General features: G+C 40.5%; 1 protein-coding gene across 14 annotated transcripts in view; it reads right to left on the bottom strand.

Moving 5' to 3' along the window:
• Nucleotides 1-23,058, bottom strand: part of RAD51B (RAD51 paralog B) — a 498,432-nt gene that overhangs the window by 194,822 nt on the left and 280,552 nt on the right. For all 14 annotated transcript variants that reach the window (XR_011324790.1, XR_011324792.1, XM_069784185.1 and 11 more), the window contains exon 9: nucleotides 12,094-12,212. Coding sequence is in view for 12 of the 14 variants with exons in the window: in XM_069784185.1 (XP_069640286.1) it covers nucleotides 12,094-12,212 (119 nt within the window). In the remaining 2 variants the exon portion in view is untranslated. The remainder of the gene's footprint in view (nucleotides 1-12,093; nucleotides 12,213-23,058) is intronic.

Below are 23,058 nucleotides of genomic sequence, written 5' to 3'. Positions count from 1 at the left end.
TATATTTAATACCAATTAATTTATATGAGTAAGAAACTCCTTGAATTTTTTTGTGCTAATTTACACTTTTATTTTCTTTTTTCAGCCTGCTCAGTTATTTCAAATGAAGACTGAGATGGCCATTATAAGATCACAAGTAAGAAGTAAGACAAAATGTATGAAAAAAGGAGAAAAAAGTAGTTTCCTCTTGTTTTTGGTAAGAGATGTACCACATCCACCTGGAAACATGAACACAAGTTAAGAGGGGATTAGGTGACTTTCCATCTGTAGCTTGAGATGACTATGGGTACAGAGTTTTATATTATTATTAAATAGATAAATAAATAGTGACAATAAGAGAAAGAACTTCACTGACATACAGTGAAGAACAAACACACAATTTGGACCAGAAACATCAATTTGCTGAGTAAAACAGCAGTGCTGGCTCAGGCCTGATAAGGCTTTATTGGCTCAGACTCCAAGCCAAACCTCCTGGACCACTGTCAGCTCTGTACGAGGCCAACTCAGGTGTCTTCGCAACCTAAACTCCATAGCTTCCAGTTCACTGTTGTGGAGCATGTAAACACCCTGAACTGCAGACACATCTGCACAGCCAAATTAAGCCAAATGGCAGAAAAAGCCAAGGTTGATTGTTCACTCAGGACTAGTGCAAGAACTTCTGCCAGAGACTCAGGGCTCACTTGTAGTAAATGACTGATAAGGGAGACCATGAACCATCACTGTGACACAAATGTGAAAGGGCTTTGCAAACCCAAGAAAAATCAAATGAGCTCTTTCCAGTGGAGAACAACCTCAGTAGTGCCTCACGCATTACACTGCAATCTAGGTCTGTTGCTTTTTTTGATGACATAGTGGCATTTATTGAGAAGTGACCTGGTTAGCTATTTCCAATTTAGTGTTGCTCCAATATGAATATTCAAGCAAGAAGCCATTCATTAACTAAGCTGCACTTTACAGTACTTCCCACCAGTATCTGAAAAGTTGAAGTTATCCATCAGTCATGTCTGTCAGAAACACTGAACTTCAACATGGATTGAGAAATTTACTCCTTTCTGTTAATATGTATCTAGAGGACATACCTCTTCCTAATTGAAGTACAGCATAAGTACTACATGTGAGAGCTGGAAGCAGGATGGCTCAGGTAGCTATTTATATTGCTTTTTACCTTTTAGTCACAAGAATCTTCCAATGTTTCCACAATGTGGGTATTATACACTACCATCTCCTGGACGCATCCTTTCCATTCCTGATTGAGCAAGTGTCCTCAAATCCCATCATATTTTTCCAACAGTTACAACAATCAGCCCAGGGGAAGGTAATATTGTGAAAATTATTTATTATCTTCTTGATGCAATATGATGGGTAGATGTGATAAAGTTGACCAGGCAGCTCCCAACAGGGCACCAACATTGGAGACCATCAAAACCCCCTCCATTTTAAGGTGCAGTCCATCTCAGGCAGTGGTATGTAAAAATTGTTTTTATTCCTTAAAGTGGGTCAGTAGTCTGTATTCATTTTCTAAGCAGTTAACAGGGTTTCTTCTTTTTCAGCCTGTTTTTAGATCACAGCTAAGAGCACTTATACCATAGACAGGAATTACAGAGATCAAAGATCAAAAAGTCTACGTAGAGCAACCCCCCCTAGATTAATTGATCCTACCCAGGGTAGATATACTGATAAGGCTGAACCAAAGAAAACACACATCTGTACAGCAGATTTTGATCGCCACTCACTGGCTGTCATTCTCATATGTTGTCAATCTAGAACAGTTCAATGACATTAGATTAATAAAACAAGCAAAAATTCAAGTTGAAAGTATAATATCCTAGATATACAAACTCCTGAGATGATTCTTCCTTAATATGTTTAGAGCATCATAAAAGTTGTAAAGCCTGAACATGGGGATCATGTCTGATCCCTACGTTTTCACAGATGTGATGCATTTTGCCCACTGAAGTCAATATGTCAAAGTTTATCTGGTTTTAAAACTTTATCTGAGGCGTTTTTCTACCAGTGACAGCTCAAACTTGTTGCTATGTCAATAAATATATTCCATCTAGCACAGACCTCACCTGAGAAGAAAGTAAGTATAAAGAGAAGAGAGAAGAAAGTAGTGGGAACACAAATGTCCAGGCCATATACAGTATTTCAGAGATTTCCCCAGTGCCTTTCCTCAAAGGTACAAACACTTTTCTCTTTCCTTTGAAAATGCCTTGCCTGACCTATTCTAGGATAGCACAGACCCTTTTCATGATTGCATTACACTGTTGAATTAGTTTTTCTGTGATAAACTAAACCACTCCAGTATTAGCTTCACTTCGAGCTTGTACGCTCCTTATGTAAAGCAGAAACTAATTTGTAATGCCCAATATTATTTTACAGATTATTTCTATGATCAATCTTATATTCCACTATATTTTCACTAATTAAGGTTGTCCAGTTCCTTCATGATGATACTTTGATCTTTTTCACTATTAAGAATGCCTTTAAGCTTTAAGTATACTATATTCCAAGACAGACTTAGCAGAACTTTTCTGAATAATAAACACTTAAATTTGAGTTGGGCATGTTAGTTAGCTTGTTTTCAGTTACGAAAAAAAAAAAAAAAAGAGGATCTGGTAGAAAACAGGAGGCAGGGGAATTTGCCAAGGCATTCCAAGGATAAACAACTTTGGTCATTGTCACTCTGATGTTAGGAGCAATGAAACTTCAGATATTGATGAGACAATCTGCTCTAGGTTAATTCCACTCTGTTTTGAGGGGAAAACTCACACTGAAGTCCGATCAAAATCAGAAAAGTGATTCTGTATAAACAGGATGGGAATTTGTATTCATTCCCTCTCTGCAAAGGGGCTTAAGCTTACAAACAGAGCATTCTTCAGACAAATCAGTCCAGAGCCTGAAAGTCATATCTGGTTCTTTCTCTCACCCATTTTTATGCTGTTTTAGTGAATTGTAAATACAGTGTAAAGGGCGTTGGCTTAACAGCGTCACAGGCTGAAGTTCTCTGTTTTATATTCAGAGCAGATTTTGTTATAGTAATCTTACCCCTCCTATCCTGACCCTTAAGTGGCTCCCAATAAAGAACAGGAGACATAGCCCCAGTTTCTGAGAATTTGCTATCTGATTAACATGAAGGTTCACAATTATCAATTAGACCAAGGCAAAAGGCAATTTTCCCAGTTACAGAACTGAGAAAATATATAAAAATTAAAACAATAATGTCACTGTGACTAAGTAGGTGTCACCAAAGTAACAATTCTATTTTCTATGGTAAGTTTGGAAGAGGAAAAAAAATATGGGGTTGATAATACTAGAAATGAAGATGTTGCATTAACCAATACAGAAGATAAGAAGCTGGGCAAGCATTCTAATAGTCTAAAAATTTAAGTGCTAGCTACTCGCTTTGTTGGGAACTTGCAACTTGGAACAGTTTTGATGTCTGCAAAGAGGAGAGATGTAGGAATGCAAGGTGATTTCTAGAGCTGAGGCTTAGAAAAATCAGCTATGGTATCAACAGAAACTGGAAACAAGGAAGCAGAGAGAGAGTTTTGCCATAAAGCTCAAGCCAGAGTCTCAGTTTCATTAACCTTTTATTAATGGTAAACATTGATGAAGAAAAGTTTATGGCATGCTAAGGAGAGAGATTCAGGAGAGTAGTCAGTGACCACAGTCAAAACCAGTTCAGCAGGTGAGTTAATCTACAGAGAAAATTGGAGAGGGAAGCAGAAGGAGTTCCTTCACAGCTGAGGAACTACATAGTACAAGGAGGTACAAAAACTTTATAAGTGCCTGAAACAGAAAGGTTGAGCAAGATCAAGCTTAGTGGCACGAAAGTGGCAGTGAAGAGATTCCAGCTTTGCTCCCAGCTGCAAAGGATTTACTCTGGCCAGTTACTTACTTCTGACTTGGTTTCCTCAGTTATGAGCACTTGGCATGGGCATTGCAGAGATCAGTCAGCAAATGCTTGCATAGTAATTCAAAAATACAACAATAATATGATATGGTTAACTTGTAATCGGTGTAGGATAGCAGCAACCAAAGAGGAGTCTCTTCTGAGAGCTGACTGGCCTATCAGTCAAAGATACCTAACAGAAAGTACCCACCTCTGCCACCAGCCTCAGTAGGAAGACTTGGTATAACTTAATGACTGAGTTTGCCTCTCTGCCTCAAAGATGTTCCTGCTTATCTGTTTAGGATGCTTTGAACTACGGATCTATGAGTTTGAAGTTTGCACAGCTGCTGCTATATTTTGTCAATCTAACATCAGAATAATTTTCATTAAGAAAACTTGCAATGCTTATTAAAAAAAGGACAGAGAAAAAGATGAACTATTTAAAGGTTCTCTTTTGTTCTTTTCCACTTTTATCTAGGGTCCTTTAATTTCTGTTTAGATTCTTAGATAACAAACTGATTAGTGTTATATAAGCACCTGAGTAAATGAATTCTTATTCAAGAAGGATGGAAACTTTTTTCTCTATATAAAAGTGTCCTGTTAAGAGGAGAGGGCCATAAATCCAGTCCCATTTAATGTAGACAGGGCTACGGTGATGTTTATATTGTATGACCATTTTCCACAAGTCCATTAAGAAGGAAGCTTACTGCAAACACAGACATGAACAAACACACAAGTCGGGAAAGTAAGTGACCTAGTGATGTTTGAGCTTCAAATACTTGTTAATGAACCTTCTCTGTTTTTATGGCATCCTTTCATTTGGCACTTTTGCTGGATTAAGTCAGTGTCATACTGTGTCGATAATCATCTGTTTATGCTACAGTTGTGCACTGTGTCCAGTTTCATCCTGTTCACATGTAACTCAAGTTCATATTGCCATTTATGCTTGTATATGATCTATGGATAAGCAAAAGCTTTCTGTCATAAGGGTTATCAGTCTAGAGCCTTTTTAATCAGAAAAAAACCCATAAGCTTCTTCTTTGTGTATTTTAAAGGATGTGGTTTGTACACATGCATGGAAATTCGAGGCCGTAACAACCTTTCATTGTGTCTTGATTCAAAACATTCAAACAATAGCAGAGGTGAGGCAGAAGTCTCTGAAGTAAACTGTGTATCCTAGAAAAAACCATTTCTTTAAAAGGAAGAGTTTACAGAATTCAAATACGTGCTCCTGCAGTCTTTCCACAGCTATTTCTTCAAAAGCAGCATACTCCATAATGGAGAACTATAAAAAATTAATCTCACCTGAAAATAATTCTACTTTCCTGCAAATTTTCCTATCCGTTGCATGATTCCATACTATCATTCTTATCTTAAAAAAAAAAAAATTAAAAAAAACTCTTCCTGTTTTCACAGAGCTGATTTTCCATACGATAAGCACATTATATAATAAGATGGCTTAGAACAGATACACACTTAACACTACTTCCATTTTAAAACAACCCAATAGCCACATCCCTTTTCTATCACTGCTTACTGGACCTCATTATCCACTACCATCTGCAGATTTTCTCACGTCTAAACACTTGAAAAAAAAAGTATTGTACTAGGTACATAATCTGCATTACTGTACAATGTACATGATTCATGTAGCATATAAAGACAGGTTTTCCTGACACGGATCGCAGCTGCTGAATGGCACTTCATTTGTCTAAATACTGCTAAAAAGCCACATGCAGAGCTTTCTTCTGTACTTGTTTCAGGTACTGGGATTTCTTCTTCTGAGTATCCCCAAATTCTAGCTCAGCAGAAGACAATGTAAAGAGCAACACTTCTCGCCTCACACATAACGATGGGCAACCTTCACACATCCTCAGTCACCTCCTTTGGCCAAACACTGATTTCACTGCCCAGTTCTCTATGGGCTCTTTCTTGCCCCACTGTCATAGACTGAACTAGCTTCTCCTCTGCTCCCACCAAAGTAGGTGAAAAGCTTTTTGCCTACATTTCTCAACACTAGTGGCCATCTCCATCTGCCTCATCCGACTCCTAAACTATGTTTAAGACGATTAAAAATATCTTTTTTTCATTGCATTTTCTTCTTCTTCATTTGCTTTAGTAGGTAGCTATAACTGCTACAAAGTTAATAGAAGAAAAAACACACCTATGCTGTTTGTATTTTATTTGTATCAGGCCTTATTCCCTCCATCTCAGAGTGATTTCAGTATATGTTCTGTCTGATTACATTTCATTGCCTCTTCTTTGTCCCCAGCAAATATTACCATCTCATCAAAGTAATTAGAACCCTTTATGGTATGAGGCTACAATCTTCCATTATGTTTCAACACATAACATTTGGATGCCATTGCCAAACTTCATTACTGTACTTGCTATCCTCCAGATTATTAAGGCAAAATTTAGAAAGTGTTAACCACAGATAGTAGTACTTGGTGTATGTTTCTTCTCCACAGCTTACTCACTTTGTCTGAGATTGTTTTATTTTCTGTGGTTTATTTGCTTCCCTTTTTTATGAATGAAAACCTCACCTGGTGTTATCTTTAAAACAAGACAGCTATCCAACAGCTACAGAGTCCATATAACTACCTTCAACGTTTTACAGGGAGATACAGATCTGGTCTCACTTATGCTCTGAAATCCTCATGACTGCAACAAGTTACATTATTTCTATTTTTAATATATTTTCTCAATGACTGGTAGAGTTACAGCCAAACATCTGTACAATTACTGCTTCACTAAAATTATAACAAATTTAAGGTGAAGAATCATGGCAGTTGGCCTTAGCAAGTCACATAAACGTAAAACTTCATCCCCACTCCCCTTGGGTCTCTCCCAGCCCTTCCCCACGCCAGCGAGTACCATGGTTACTTCACCGTCGCAATTTTGGAATGCTTATTCAGGGCTTATTCATATGATAGTAAGCAGAGCAAAACAAAACAGCTGGTCTGTAACCAAGGACACAATAAAAGTTATGTCTGGCATTAGTCTGAATGAGAGAAGGGTTTTTTGTTTTGTTTTTTAAGAATGAGTCACCATATGCATTTGAAACACTTTACCTGAAGCAGGAAAATTGCTAAACAACAGCTCACATGGCATGGCTTGAAAGCTCCAGCTCGTATCTCAATCCTAACACCAGTTGTTTTCTGGGTACCCAGCCCCTGAGCTGGAAGACAGGGACAGGGAGCAGAACGAAACCCCCACAGTCCAAGGGGAAATGGCTAGTGACCTGCTACACCACTTACACACGCGCAAGTCTATGGGGCTGGATGGGATCCACCCAAGGGTGCTGAGGGAGCTGGTGGAAGTGCTACAAGCCACTTTCAGTCATTTATCAGCAGTCCTGGCTAACCGGGGAGGTCCCAGTTGACTGGGAGTTAGCTAATGTGACGCCCACCTACAGGAGGGCTGGAAGGAGGATCCGGGGAACTGCAGGCCTGTCAGCCTGACCTGGGTGCCAGGGAAGGTTATGGAGCAGATCATCCCGAGTGCCATCACACGGCACGTACAGGGCAACCAGGGGATCAGGCCCAGTCAGCAGGGGTTTGTGAAAGGCAGGTCCTGCCTGACTGACCTGATCTCCTTCTGTGACAAGGTGACCCGCCTAGTGGATGAGGGAAAGGCTGTGGATGTTGTTTACCTGGACTTTAGTAAAGCCTTTGACACCATTTCCCACAGCATTTTCCTGGAGAAACTGGCTGCTCGTGGCTGGAGCATGTCCAGAGAAGGGCAACGAAGCTGGTGGAGGGTCTAGAGCACAAGCCCTATGAGGAGCGGCTGAGGGAACTGGGGTTGTTCAGCCTGGAGAAAAGGAGGCTGAGGGGAGACCTTATCGCTCTCTACAACTACCTGAAAGGAGGTTGTAGCGAGGTGGGTGTAGGTCTCTTCTCCCAAGTAACAAGTGATAGGATGAGAGGAAATGGCCTTGAGTTGTGCTAGGGGAGGTTTAGATTGGCTATTAGGAAAAAATTCTTCGCCGAAAGGGTTGTCAAGCATTGGAACAGGCTGCCCAGGGAAGTGGTGGAGTCACCGTCCCTGGAGGTATTTAAAAGACATGTAGATGTGGTGCTTAGGGACATGGTTTCGTGGTGGACTTGGCAGTGGTAGGTTAATGGTTGGACTCAATGATCTTAAAGGTCCCTTCCAACCTAAATGATTCTATGATTCTAAATGCTCTTTCTTGAAAATACCACAGGAAAACATTGATTTGTTATAAAATAACACTTCTATGTGCACTTTCCACGTGAGAATTTCGAAACACCTTATAGACATTAACACAATACTATGAGTCTCACAAATCCCTTGAAAACTATAAAATAAACCAGGCCCATAGAAGCTGCCATACCAGATCTGGCCAGTGTCTCACTTAATCCAGCACCCTGTCTCCAACAGACAAGAATAAAATGTTAAATATAGCATGTCAACAAATTAAACCCTACCATGCTGTCCACCCAAGACAGCTGAGCACACATGAAAACAGTAACCTTCAAGCCTGCTGACTCCAGTTCAGGAAAGGATAATTATACATATAGGGGTAACTGAGGAGTCTGACAGTTTCTAGTGCAGCCCTGTTGGTTTTGGCCCAAACTCAAAGGGTCTGCACATTTATGTATGGATTTCAGGAAAACAAATGTCATGGTTAACTACTTACAAGAGTGCTTAGGGAGAACCAAGTATCAGTATCCATAAAGATAATAGAAAATTCTCTTCATGAACCCATTTGTGCGAAACAATTAACTTCTCCCGCATTCTCCCAAGCTCTTATGCCACCATGCCGCTGTGGAAGTCATGCAGCTCAGTCCCACTTCAGCAGTTAAAAGACTACTACTGTTATTCATGCTTGTGGGTCTTGGTGGCATAATGAATTAAAATGAAGACTGGAAATTTCCTTCTGCCCTGCCCTAGTGGCATTGCTTCTGTCCTGGAGGAAACAGAAACCAGAACACTGGCTTCTAGAAGGGGGCAAAAGAGGAAAGTTCATCTGTTTGTTCAGAAATCTGTTCCTACCCAAGCAATAAAGCAAACCTGATTGATTTTAAGGCAGGCAGGATGTCCCAGAAATTACATTATTTGCTGAATTGGCTGCTGTCTTATTCATGTTCACCAGGCGTACAGAGGGTGGGGTAGAAAAAGGGATAGTCGGCTGAAAAAAATGTCTGCTGGACAAAGAAAATGAAGGAATCTTTTACTTAATACATAAAAAAAATCCTGTGTAGGAATTCTATGCTTAATTTCCCTATGTTTGTTGCATACTTGTTCTGCCACCTGCCTACCCTGGCGTTCCCCAAAACTTCAGGAACAGAGACTATGTCCCCGAGCTTTCCCAGAAATGAATACTGCATGACTAAGAACAAGCATCTAGCAGCCCAGTGGCCTGGCCTGTCCAGAAGATACTATGGTTCTGGGAAACTGCTTGCTTGAATTCTCCTTAAGGATTACATTATCACTTCACATTTTGAAGAATACCACCCATGGGCTTCATGGCCCAGTGCATCTCAAGAGGTGCTTTCTGTCTTGATGGGTAGGATTTCCCAGTGAGGATTAGCACGGTGGCTCTACTACCATGGAAGTTAGATGTAAGGGAAGATCCCTCAGACTGTCACTACTGCCCCAGCTCCTCCAGGGAAAGAAGAGAAAGTAGAGCGAGGAGGAACATCTTCAGGAGGTCAAATGAAGAAAGAATGAATTCTAGCTTTTGAAAGAAAAATTTGTGTCTGCTGTGCAACTCAGAACAAAACACAGGTTATTCCTTGAAGAGTAATGATTCTGCAGGGTTACAGATTGTGAAAAGCAGGGAAAACTTGTTTTTGCACCACTTTTCACCCAAATCTCCAGAACAACTGTGTGCTTTCATTAATTTCCTGGGGCAGAATTTCACTTTAAAACCAAGACTACACAGATAATCATAGGCTTTTTTTTTTTTTAAACACAGTAATATGAGAATTTGTAAAAGTGATTACTGACTTGGGAATTTTTGGACCTCCAAGTTAAGCTTCCTTAAAAAGTGCTGATTTTCAAAGCATTGATATCCAACACCTCCTGGCAGAACCACCTTACGATGACTGAAATGGCATCTCAAGAACTGAGGCACCTTTATTCACAATTCATTTCTGAAAGTGGGTATAAAGCAATTATAAAAGAACATATGTGTGTAAAACGATAGTAATTTAATCAATACAATGCTGCTACAGGTAGGGTAATTCTAGATGCCTTCCTCTAACTGGAAAGTGCATGTCTAGCTGAAAGATTTCTATGACTTTAAGAAAAGAGAATTTATCTAAAAAAAAGGACACAGATACCAGCAACAGGAGAATACTTACAAGACATCATGGACATATCCCATTTCATTCATGGACTTCACAAACATATCACTATTTATATCACACTTCTGTTTCAAATTACTTTGCTTTCAATACTATATACTAACATTTACTTTAAGGCTGTTTTTCTTCACTGTAGTTACAGTTCTTCTGCTTAACTAAAACAGAATGAGCCCACAGCTTCACATGCAAGCAAGGTAATGCATCTGATAAACCCAGTTAGGAACAGAGTAAAATTCTGCTTCTTTTAAAGCATATCATAATATATTTTTTATAATGGAATTTTAAAGGGTTAAAACCAATATTTCATACACTTGCGATCTATTACTTCTCAAACAAAATCAGGGAAAAACTACATTTAATATCCAAATGTTCTTTAGGAAAACTGCTCCCTCTTTCCACCACCAGAGGAATGTTCTTAATCGTTTTTAGCCAACTTTGTGCATCATGAAGTAGCACAGAGCCCAGTTTCTGCCCTTTTCCTTTTGCCAACTCCACCTCTCATGTACCTCCAAAGCGATCCAGGAAATCTGTGAACAGCTTTGTATTTTGCACACACATGTAGAAAAAGGAGAACTCGTTACAGACCAGAATAAGAAGCAGAACATAGAGAACTTCTAAGAGCAGCAGCAGTAAGAGCATGTTTCTATACAACTGTGCATGGTCTTTAGAAGAGAGTCCAGAAGATGCCTTTTCTACCTGCATTTGACACACTTAACCTGCTACCTGAGAGTCCAGAGGACTACCGCTGCTTCACCGTGCCCACTACTCACAGGAACAGAAGTGCAATCATTATAATTTTACTTGTAATGAGCAGATTAAAACAGGATGGCTTCCTCTCCTTTGGCTCTAAAGACTGCAACCTAAAAGCGAGAAACCTTGTGTTGGGGCAGTAAAACCAGGAGCACCAATTTGAACACACATGGGTAATAATGCTATAGGAGGAAGATGGTACAAATTTTGGATAGCAATTTTTCTGACAGCTCTCTAATGGGCAGAAAATCAATAACATTAGGACTGAGGGTCACAGCCTTTGGAAGGAGTTACATCAATGCGAAAACAGAATAGACAAAGCCAAATGAGATTATAACCACAGATATCCCAAGGGACAGATGAAATCATGGGTTATGATGTTCTTAAAAACAAAAAAAAGTTATTCCCTCAATCAGACTCCAAATGTCTTGCCTCCTAGTTTTTCACAGTTTTTTTAAATTAAGAGGTGAAGATTGCAGTCAAAATTGCTACTATATTTCACTCAAAAGCATGAAGTCTCTTAGTGAAAAGGGTAAGCATTTTCCTTTTTCCAGGCATACTTCTGGAAAATTGGTACCATACTTAAAGTTAAGCTTGCTGGTGCAGGCAGCAAGCTTCCACTTGCAAGCAGTAGCTGCAGAAGATAGAGTGCTCCCTGTCCTAACAGTCACAGCTGAAATTTGGCACAAAGAGTGGGAAGGACGACAGCAAAACAAGCATGGCAGTCAAAGGACTAGCCTCCTACTCCTGCCCCAAAATCCCTGCGCAGGGCAGCACTTTAAGGATTACCCTTCATCTCCACAACATGAAATGCACTAAAAGCTCAAGGAACATGTATGTCTGTGCCAACAGGCCAGTGCTAGGTCCTGTGACTCAGATAAGCCCATCCTAACATAGGGAGGCACTGGAGGACTGGCCATGCCTGAAAAGCAAAGCACACTTACTGTGCCCCGCCCCCCCCCCCCCCCAAAAAAAAAGCAATTGGCTGTAGAGTGCCAGGTTTTCAACACATGTGGCATAACCACAGAGGCTGAAGGACACAGTTAGCCCGTCCGACCGAGCACTGCTGGTATAGCTTTATTTAAATTCTCTTCACTGTTAAGTTCTCACCTGTCTTGTTGGCAAGTCATGATATTGTAGTATGAGCCTGGTGTTGACGCTGTGACTCCATGTGTTGCCAAGGGCTGCTGTTACACAACCAGATTCCCTCTTCCCACTTCCAGAAGCTCCTGTAGATAAATATGAAAGAAACTACATCAGGACTGTGCCACAGAGAAGGGTTCGTCATGGAAACTCTAATCAGTCATCTCAGATGATTCCCTAAGCTAGGTAATCACAATTGGAACTTAATAGATGGCACTATCACATGAATTTCCCACCTTTCTGATTTATTTATACAACTGCAGTGTGAGTTCTTCATCTCACCTTCTGATACCTAGACAAAGTGCCAAGAATTAAGGATATGTTGAAAGCAGTAGACACCAGTACATTTTCTAAATATCTGGAGGTGCACCATACATGGGGGACACTTGCCTTTTCCTCTTTAGATATTCTATCCCCAAGCAAACCAGCTTTCTATGGGCACAGAGGAGAGGAAAGCAGGCCAGCAGAGTGACAGCATGTAATGATATAACGAAAAGGGAAGCTAAAGGAGCAGAATCAAAATACTGCTTCATGCCATCAGGCATTCTACACATTTTGTAAGATGTGCAAAAGAAGGGAGCCCCTTAGCTGTAAATACCATTCTGGTGTCTCTGAAATCACATGAACTTTATATAACCCTGAAGGAAAATGCACTTTGCTGCAATCAGCAATGACAACATAAGGAAGTGTTTCCAATGATGCCACATGATCCAGCTTGCTGAACTGCCATTGCACCTGAGCTTTCTCATATTGAAACCAGAGACCCATACATACACACATATACATACGCAGGCAGGTAGGTGCCCGAGACCTTCATCTTTGCTTACCACAAGTTCTGTGTTAGATGAACAGATAGATGAGTGACTTGTTTGTACTTCAAAAGACATTTCAAGAACAGAGAAAGCCGGACAAACCAAGGAAATTCAGAAACAAAATCCCAATTGTTATGTCAGTAGAAATGATCATGTGCAAGTTGAAAATTGAACTGTTTGAGGCAGACAGTCCATATGGTTAAAAGCTATGACTGAATGAGAGAAAGTTAGATTTAAAGTCAGGGAACTTCCTGTCATCTATCAGGCAACAAAACTGCTTCCCCAGAACAGTCATGAAAATCTTGTCAACTAAGTCAATTAAAGTTAGACCAGACACTTACTCTGCAATACAAAGTTCAGGGCAGCCTTATGTTTTTGTCAAAATGATCAGTAATGCAACAGTTAATGTTGAAACTTAAATTATAAGTACTAGGTTTTGGAAGCAATACTGTACAGAGATGACAAACTCATCTCATGGCCCAGTGGAGCTTCTGGAAGATTCAGGTTTAAAACCCTTCATTGCTTTTACATTTGCAAGGTTGTGGGTTTTTTAACTTTCCCCCCACAACTATTCAGAGCAGAAACATAATTTCTTCATTCACTAAAGCTTTTATTTTGGAAAAATATCCAGTAAAGGGTAAGACCAAAAGTGTTGGCATGCAGTAATAATCGTTATTTGTATCACTGCTGGTAGCCTGCAAGCAATGAGAAGGACACTGTATTAGACTGCATTAGGCAGAGGAGAGCAGCGGGCTGGAGAGAAGGGCCTGGAATGATCGCAGTGTGCTACAGGACTCAGCCGAAGACCTCAAACCTCCCCCGCTAAGTAATACAAGGTTCAATTAACATCAACTGGATCTGGATTAGGTCTTTAAATGTTTAAGGTCTACAAAAGAAATGAGTGAAGCACCTGGTTCAAGCCAATAGTTTGACAAGAGTCTGGACTCTGTACTTGTCTGAATCACCTCCCACATCACGGGAACTCACTGCGACATGCACAATACTTGCTTCTCCAGAACAACATCTGTTCTCGTCTGCAAACAGGCTATAGTTGTGCAATCCAGCAAGAATGGCTGCTTTTCTTTTCTCAAAACAAAGGTATTAATAACTTGATAAGCATCAAACTTCCACCTGAATAACTCACCACAGGAGCACCTAACTGGAAGTTTCCATACTCGGAATGCTATTCTGCTAATTAGTCTAACCCATCTCTATTGGGAAGGTGGATGTGCTGACAATAATAATTTCTCTTCATCTACGTTTTGGATTTAATTTGCCAGCTGGAGGAGAGAACAGGTTCAAGTGTTAAAGCAGGGTGCTGGGAGGTGTGTATTCCATTCCCTTAAAATTACTTAAACCAAGTTACTTAATTAAGTTCATTAAGTTCTACAAACTTTTGGTTTTGTGCTAACACCACAAAAGTAAAATGCCATTACTGTATGAACAGGCTATGGGAGAATGAAAGATAGTGAAGCAGTTTTAAAATTTTGCAATTCTCTCTTTGTCATGTGGAATAAGCTGCAAGTTCCTCCTGTATTCAACATTGTCCTTCTTTCCTACCTGCTAGAAATGGGTAGGAATCACAAAATGCAAGTGAAACAGCTAAGTGTAAGTTCTGGTGGGTGCGGAGGTGTTCCCCTCACAGCTGGTGTAACTGCACCCCTGTATGCAGCTGGAAGCCACTGCTCCACACCGTCGAGAAACAATTCACCCACCGCTGCTTGGGGGCCTCTGACTACAGACAAAAAGCCTGGACATTCCAGAATTAGCTACTGTTGTCATAAAACAGCTGCAAAATCGACATCCAAACTTCCCTCAAATTATGTGTCTCTGCTATTAGCTAACAGAAGGAGTAACACCTTGCTGTTGCAATCCTGAGCCAGGCATTTAAGCAGTTAAATGTCTGCAGCCTGCTGATATTACAGAGATATCACTCTATAGCAATTCCTTATTCTGCATTCCTTCCAGGCCTAAAACCTCTCCCAAAGTGAACAGAAGTGATAGAGGTGTAAGGCTTATGGCAGAACAAGCAAGCTAATTGCTGCCATTTATTTTACTTTATTATACAGGAGAAAGCCCACTGTACCATACTGTGTCAGCCCCTGTCTGAAGAGGGCTGTCTGTGTGACCCGCTTCCAGGCAAATCCTCTTCTGTGAAGTTATTCAAATTTATGACTCTGGTACAAAGTGGTTAGTAAGCCTGGAGCAAATTTACAGCAAAGACTTTTTACAGGGTGGAAAGGAATGCCTCACAGGAAAGGCTTCCATTTTATAAGGGATCCTCCTGTAAGCTGATGCATTAGGCAGACAGAGAGGCAAACTGACAAGAAGTGAAATAAACCGAGGAGGAAGCAGCACCAGATTTGCAAAGAAGTTCAAGGGCAGTGACAGCACATGCTTCATTCCTTGTCTTTGCTTTAAACACAAAAAGATAGTAAATGTCTCAGAGGAAAGAAAGAGGATATGTTAAGAAAACAGATTTATATTCAAACATGGTCTTAAAAAAAACTTGGACTTATCTTTTCTGTTATTTCAACCACTACTTAGTCATTAATGAACTGGACAAAGGAAGTGCATAAATAGTATTGTTCAAAGAAAGAGTGATATTTTTCAGCACACATTGCCTTATTCTTCCAAACCCTGATAGTTTCATACTTAGAGATGGGAGTATCAGACCAACCTTGGCCCAAGAAGGAAACAGGCTCATAAGGGACTTTGGTTTCTGCTCAGAGGTCCCCAAACTGTCCAACCTGAATCACTTCAGAGTGGTATGGGGCAAAAGCTCCCAGCTGTGACACAAAGGTGCTTATTCATGCTGTGGGGTGGATGTTTCCAGAGAGCCAGCGACGTGCAATCAGCTGACAGGCAGCAGTTCCCATCTCTCCAGCCTGCTTAGAGCACAGCTCTTACTCCAGTCACTGCTAGCATGATGGTTTCTGCTCAGGACATGGGTGATACAGGGAGCACAGGGACTAATGAGAGTAAGAAAACATGGCTGACAGACAGAGGAGAGAAAGGTGGCAGATCTCAGTTTATGGATGCTGTATGTGGGAAAAGGGAGTGGGTGTCCAGAAGCACAGAGATGGGATCCTAGCATGGGGAGGTGAAGATGCATGCTAGAAGGGTGGGAGAAGACCTCTGAACAATCCCTGCTTTATATATTCAGATCCAGCTTAAGTAAAACGAAGTGGTGATTACAATTCCTGTAAACACTCCTTCCTTCCCCACACAAAAAGAACTAGCATTAAACTGATCTTCAAAGGGCACATCAGCAGACAGGCCAAGGACTGCACGAGGTACCTATTCTACCGTCTCCTGTGAAATTAAGCTCTTCAGGGCACTGGCAGAGACACCAGAAGAAACCATATCTGTTCTGGATCACAAGCATAAAGGAGGAACTGGCTGCTTCACTCTCACTGAACAGCTGTCACAAGTGAAAATAAAGGTTCTTGTGGTCAGAGACAAATGCAAAGTAAATGCCTCTCCACAACCAGGAGAAAAACAAACCAAAGAAGAAAGGGTGATTCTTCAACTGAGGCCTGCACAGTGCTGCTTCCGAGCAGAAGAAGAGGCTCACACTGGGCTCCACTGCCCTAGAAAGAGTTGCCGGTAGAATTGGGCAACAACACTTAGCCCTACTTACACACAAGGGCTAGATTAACTTTGTTTGTTTCCCCCCATGCAATTAAAACAAACCTTCCATAAGTACCTTCCTTATCACTGAGATGAATGCCACATATAGGCAAGATAGGGAAAGTGGGTTTATTCCACCTTCCATTTTTCACTGGAGGAAACAGTAGGATTACAGTTATTCAGCTCAATACTGATTCTGGGATTACTCTGTTATATCCAAGCAGAGAATTACAAGTACAGACATGATCTCATGATCTTCTCGTCTTCTACTTATAAGAAGGTACCATTTTAAAGACTAAACCTTCATGTAACCCAAGTCCCAATTGTTGCAAATATGGCTGAAAGGGATTTAATCATAAAGGAACTTCAGTTTCATCAGTATCTCATCCTAGGACAATTAGGCTAACTAGACCAGCATCTTGAATCAAATGAAACAGACTTCTTAAAAGAACATTATTAAATGCAAGGAGTCCTTGCAGAATGTGATTATACTCTTGATTAAAAAAAATAACTTGTTCCTTATTGATATAATTGCACAGAGCAATGAATTACACCCTTTCCACATTCTCATACAGATTTTTGTCCCTCCAGATGAAGAGTCATTGCCTGGCAGGTTCATCCCCACCACTGGGCCCCTTTGCAAACTCTATCAATGTGGTAATTCAAAAATCTTTTCTCATCAAATGCAAAAAAAGGGATCAATGCACAATATGACAGTGAAATAACAAAATAGAGAAGCAACCAGTCCCCAAATCTTCCAAATCTTAACATCAAATCATCTTGATTAAAGCCTGATTTACCAAAAAGGAGGAAAAAACTCTCCAAAAGTACAGAGAAATATTTATAAAGAATTAAACTACTGAGCTCAACAAAAACAGCACACCATGCAATAAGAATGAAAGTACCTTCCCTCTTGCTCAGGCTGTGCAGCTTTCTGGTTCACTGGCAGACCTCATAAAGATCACTGCTTTTCACCTGCATTGCATTTAGTCTGTATTTTTGGTGCAGATCTCTAACAATGACACCAGAAGGGAGAGAAAAAAGAAAAAGAAAAAACAAAAAGAAAAAGAAAAAGGAAAAAGAAAAGGAAAAAGAAAAAGAAAAAAAGAAAAAAAGAGGAAAAACCCCTCAACCCCCAATCTATTTTTCCATCTTCACCTACTCAGAAAGTACAAGTATAAAAATATCCAATGGTGGAAAAACCCATCACACAGTAAAAAACAACCCACAGGACAAACTCATCTGTGAAGTAACCACACATAGCACCCTTCAAACTCCCACGTGCTGACTTCTGCCATTCTCAGCCCTTCTCCACAGCTTTTTCTTTAGGGAAAAGGTGACTCTGATTCTCTTATCCTACAGTGGTGACCATCTCACTCTCTGCACTGGTCAGCCAAGGTACGTCCCAAATTCTTTCTGTGACATACTCTACCTTCACAAAACTAACAGAAAATGAGTGAGGATGAAAAACCCGGTCCTTTACATTAAAGCCATGGCCCTAGCAGTAGACAGCTACTTAGATCACCATTTGATATCACCTGTTTGAGACAAAGCACAGACCAAAATGCACATATACCTACACCTAGGTAATTACCAAACACAAATTACTGATTCGTACAAACAGACACTAAAGCAAATGTTGGTCTCTGTTCTAACTGTACAAATCTGTTTCAGTTACTGGGTTATGCAGGCATATCAACAGCAGAATCCGGTTCATCTTAGGAGAAAAATCAAAACTTACTTCCTAGAGTACAGTGTTGCCTTCATACAGTGTTCTATTATTTAGGAAATATGGCAGGAAAACCAGTTGCTGCTATAAGAAATTAAGCTTGGCCACAAAACTAACCATGTAAAAATTCTAACTTTTAAAATGCTTATTCTCCTCCTTTTATTAAGAGAGGGAATCTGGGGCAATTTTACTCCCTCAAAACACCCAGTTTTAAATCTGTGCAAATCCCCCCACCCCGATTACTCCAGCTTACTTCAAATTTTAATTAAAAATAAGTAAAAATATTTTAGCTGGAAACTGGAATTGTTTAGTAATCAATGGTGTGTAATTTAGTTCTCCTTTTTTTTTTAATAGTACAGTCATTAAAATATAGTTAGCAAACAAAGCAATTAAATGCAAACCCCTACTAATCCCCAGTTTAAAAAAGCAGTTTCAATGGAAAATTTTTTGACCACCCTAGTTCTTAGCTATGCTACTGCTACGGCACTGAAGTGCCTACTAGAGATTACACTGAAAAGACTGTTCCAATTCAGTCATCATCAAGAGACTGAAAATTGCCACTTATAGACTCCAGCTGCAAAGTTCTGATGGAGACAGCAGTGAATGTGACAGAAAGGGAATGAGCTCACTTCTCATTTTGGACAACACAGTTTATTTATCTCATATGCTCCAAACAGGTGAGTTTTCAGACTTTTTTGTCATTTATTTATGTGTATCTGTTTACACATTCTGGGTGATTTTTACAGTGTTAATCTGATACTAGATCAAGAATAATGTCCTTTCTGCTGTCTTTTTCCCAGCCATTCTTTACTTCTACTGTGACAACTCCTAGAGCTCTCATCTGCAATATGCAAACCACTATACAGAGAGCAAAAAGATAGTTCCTGACCTGAAGACCTTCTTTTCATGAGAACTGCAGTTTAAGAGTCTCTTAGCTGCTGCTGATTATTCCCCACCTACAAGGAATCTTCCCTACGAGATGAGGGAAAATAAACCAAAGTATGTGACAGGCCAGCAAAAGTGTACAGAAATAAGGACTTTCAGTATTCTCTGTGAAACATTAGAAGCTTTTTCAAATAAGTAATATTAACCATTATTCTACCCCCCAAAAAATCAGCTGGGACCTCTATCCAGGTCAAGACATCAGAAGGGTCTTCCAGAGAACTAGGCAGATGCTGGCTTATTTTTAATCCCACACTAGCATGCCCACTGTTACCAGCATGTTTTGAACCAGAAGACCACATTCCCTGACATTGGTGAGTTCATGACAATTCTGTTTTGAGTTGAGAAAGAGAGAGACAGACAGAGAGAGAAGCACACACATGCTAGTACTGAGACTCCTGTCTGCTGACCTAAAAAAGGAATTGACATTAAGAAATGAGAAAATCCAGCTGGTCTGATTTCTTGCCAATCTACCAGCCATGACCAAAATGGTCAGGTCTCGGGAGATCTGTGGAGGTGGGAAGACAGCTGGTGGTTTACAGCACCTGAAACAGGGCCCAAATCAGGGAATTGTGGAGTTGAGATCCTTGGGAACAGATGCTTTCTTTTTGTCGGTGTAAATATTCTGCCTCTGTGGCCTGGCAACACACCACAAAGTGATGAGTTTCCGGCACTCTATCATTGCTGCATTGATAGTGCAAATGATCGAATGAGTAGTGCTTTGGTGGGAAGGATGGTGAAGACCAAGTAGAAGGCAGTAGTTAAGTCAATTCCTTTCTGTAACCAAGGATAAATTCTTTACCCCTCAGCTCACCCTCCTTCCCTTTCTAATGGCACTTCTTGAGAAATTCCCTCTTTTTCTAAAATCTAGACTTGTACTAATTTACACCACTCTCTTAGTATCCAGAGTTCTTTTCCCACATTGCTCACCACTAACACTTAAAGCAGCTTCTTCCATCTAACCTCTCCTATGCAGTCACTTCTTCCTGTCTCTCCAAGACTAGAAAATAAAATCCCAAACCATTGACCTAAGGGGGGAAAAAACCTCCCAAACAACCCAGATCTGGAATTTTGCCTGACTGCACATATAAAGGATGCATAGGTTGAAAAACAAAGCTTGCCCAATCATGGCATCTGGCAATGCTAGGGGCCTGTGAACCAGAAAATGCTTTTAATTATCACCTCACCAATCATGCTACAAGTTATTGCTGTATTTTTTTGGTTACGTTCCCTCAGGGAATTAAACAGATCATGATATTAATCAGAAGGCATGTAGGAGGGAGGGGGCAGAATGCTAGAATTACATGTGTGTAGGTCCCTTAAGGCTTGAATAAAGAACCGAGATTTAGAATCCTGCTGTCAGAGGAACTGAAGCCTTGCATGCCGCAAGCCTCGGCCCTCTGACCTACACAGCCATGGCATTATCGTATCTGATTTTCCCAGGATGGTTAATCTCAGCTGCTAAACTTCATCAGTCTCTGCTAGTGTTTACCCATCATCTGGATTTGCCACTTCCGAACTTTCCAGGCTAGAACCAAATAAGCCATCTGTCACACTCCTCCTTGACAGGGACAAAAATACCAACCCCAACATAACAGTCTGAAGTCTGGAAGCCTAAACGGCTGAATCCCAGAAAGGCAGAACAAAAACTAATACATATGGGGGGAGGAGAGGGAGATGTAGCTCTGAAGCTGCAGTGAGTTTCAGAATGCAGCTCACAGCACTATACTTATGTTAGGTTGCTGTGGTCTGAGACACAGACTGTATTCCCATAGTCTACATTTTTTTTCCATAAAATACGTTCTGGTAAAGAAACAGTATCTTGGCAGCTTAGCCCTCATACCCAGAAAACTGACACGGTACAGGCAAAAGCAGCAGTACTCCAGGCAAGGTAGGAGCCAGTCTGCAAATGAACCTTAAATTACATTTGAGAGTCAGGGCACGGAAGGGTGACGGGAGTAGGAGGGAGAGAGTCGAGTTTCTGTCGCACATTGAGTTCTCCATCGAAGAAGCCAATAAAAGCACCAATTAGTGCTAACATACCCAGGGTGTTTCTGACATGGCTGTCCATTTCCCAGGGAGTTGGCTATTGGTATGCCTACATGGCAGACGGAAAAGGACAGTAGGTGTATGCAAGCTAGTTTCAAATAAGCCCTAAGGTCTGCCTTGGTAAATATATTTTGCAACGAAGCCACAGAGAACTTTGTGCTGCTACAGCCAGATCATGGCCAGCACCTGGGTTTGCTCAATTAACACTAGCACTGACATTCAGCCTACACCGCGGTGGACCTTTCTTGATATATTGAGCATAAAAAGCCTTACCAAATAACAATTTCTGATCACAGCCTAGTTCCATGGATTTGAACTACTGAATTAAGTTATCTGTCCTTTTCACTCCTGAGCACAGTATTTCAGTAGTAGTCCTCTTTTCAAATAACTTTCAAATTTAGTGAGTGACGATTTCTTGATACAGAGGGTTGAAACATGCAATAATTAAGAGTCCAGGGTGGGGCTGTTAACCACAAAGACTACGTTCAATAATCAATGTTAGATTGTACTTCAAGTTGAGATTTTTTTTGTATGCAAACTGAGCAAACTGCTTTACTTTGCATCATGACTGTAGTAATTTCTTTGAAAATTTAGCCTTCAGTGTTCTTAACACCGGTCCCATAGATTACAGTTACGACAGTTCTCTCTAGGTGTAAATAAAACCAACAATCTTAGAGCTGTAAAGCTTGGATCATGAGCCAGAGTTATCAAAACTGAAATTCCAGGATGAAACAATTCTCTTTCAGCCTACAACATGGAAACAGAGGTCAGCCAAACATTTGGGGGCTAGAGATGACTGTTTGCAAATTACAGCTGTTCACATCTGGAGTTCAGATTTGGCCAAACTCTTAATACTATCCATCACAAAAACTAAACTGAAAGAATGTTTTGGTTGTATGATTAGGAACATAAAAGTTAGGAAACATTAAATGTAAAAAAATGCTATGTGCGACTTTAATTCTGCCTATCAAACACAGAACAAGGGACTCAATTGTTTCTCACAACGACTATCATCAGGGTTGACTGTGGCATTTCTTAACTGGTATTTAACCACAAGCCTGCATTTGCCAATACAGGTCTCACTGGCTGTCTCTATTTCTCAGCACAGAGGGGCCCGTGACACCAGCTGAAGGATGCAACCTCTTCTCTGAAGAAGTGCCTTTTGGGCTGGCCTGGCGAACTCTACACATACACCTAGTAGATGCACCTGAGTGCTTGGAGTACCTTCACAACATATGTTTATTGGGCACTCTCACTTTTTTTTTTTAATTGCACAGCCAAGATACCCATGTATATAAAATGTCTTCCCTCTCATTATAAGATGAATGACAAAACATTTTAGCACGTGCTGACACCACAGTGGCTCACTGTTCAGAACTGACTCATTTACAAAGCTGAAAATACATATATGTTTATGTACTTAGGCACACACACACACATAGAGGCAGTATATAACATGGAGGATGTTACAATGACTGAGGATTACAGGGCTCTGGCTTCACTCCCTGACTGACACAGACTTTCCAGGAGGTTCTCAGCAAGTCAGTCCCCCTCTTCACGGTGCAGTCACCCATCCTGGAGTGGAGGAGGTATATGCTTTTTTCTTCATCTCATTCTCAAAAAGGAATGACTTACTTTATCTGAAACTAAGCAAATAAATTCAATTTTGGACAACAACCAAGACTGGAAAATTTCATCCCGATAAGCTTTTCTGACTGAAGACAGAGGGTTGGAAGGGAAACAGTTATACAGCCTTAACTATAGGAG

This window comes from Haliaeetus albicilla, chromosome 5 (assembly GCF_947461875.1).
Source record: "Haliaeetus albicilla chromosome 5, bHalAlb1.1, whole genome shotgun sequence".
NCBI classification, from domain to species: Eukaryota; Metazoa; Chordata; class Aves; order Accipitriformes; family Accipitridae; genus Haliaeetus; species Haliaeetus albicilla.
This window is presented reverse-complemented; position numbering and strand designations above follow the sequence as displayed.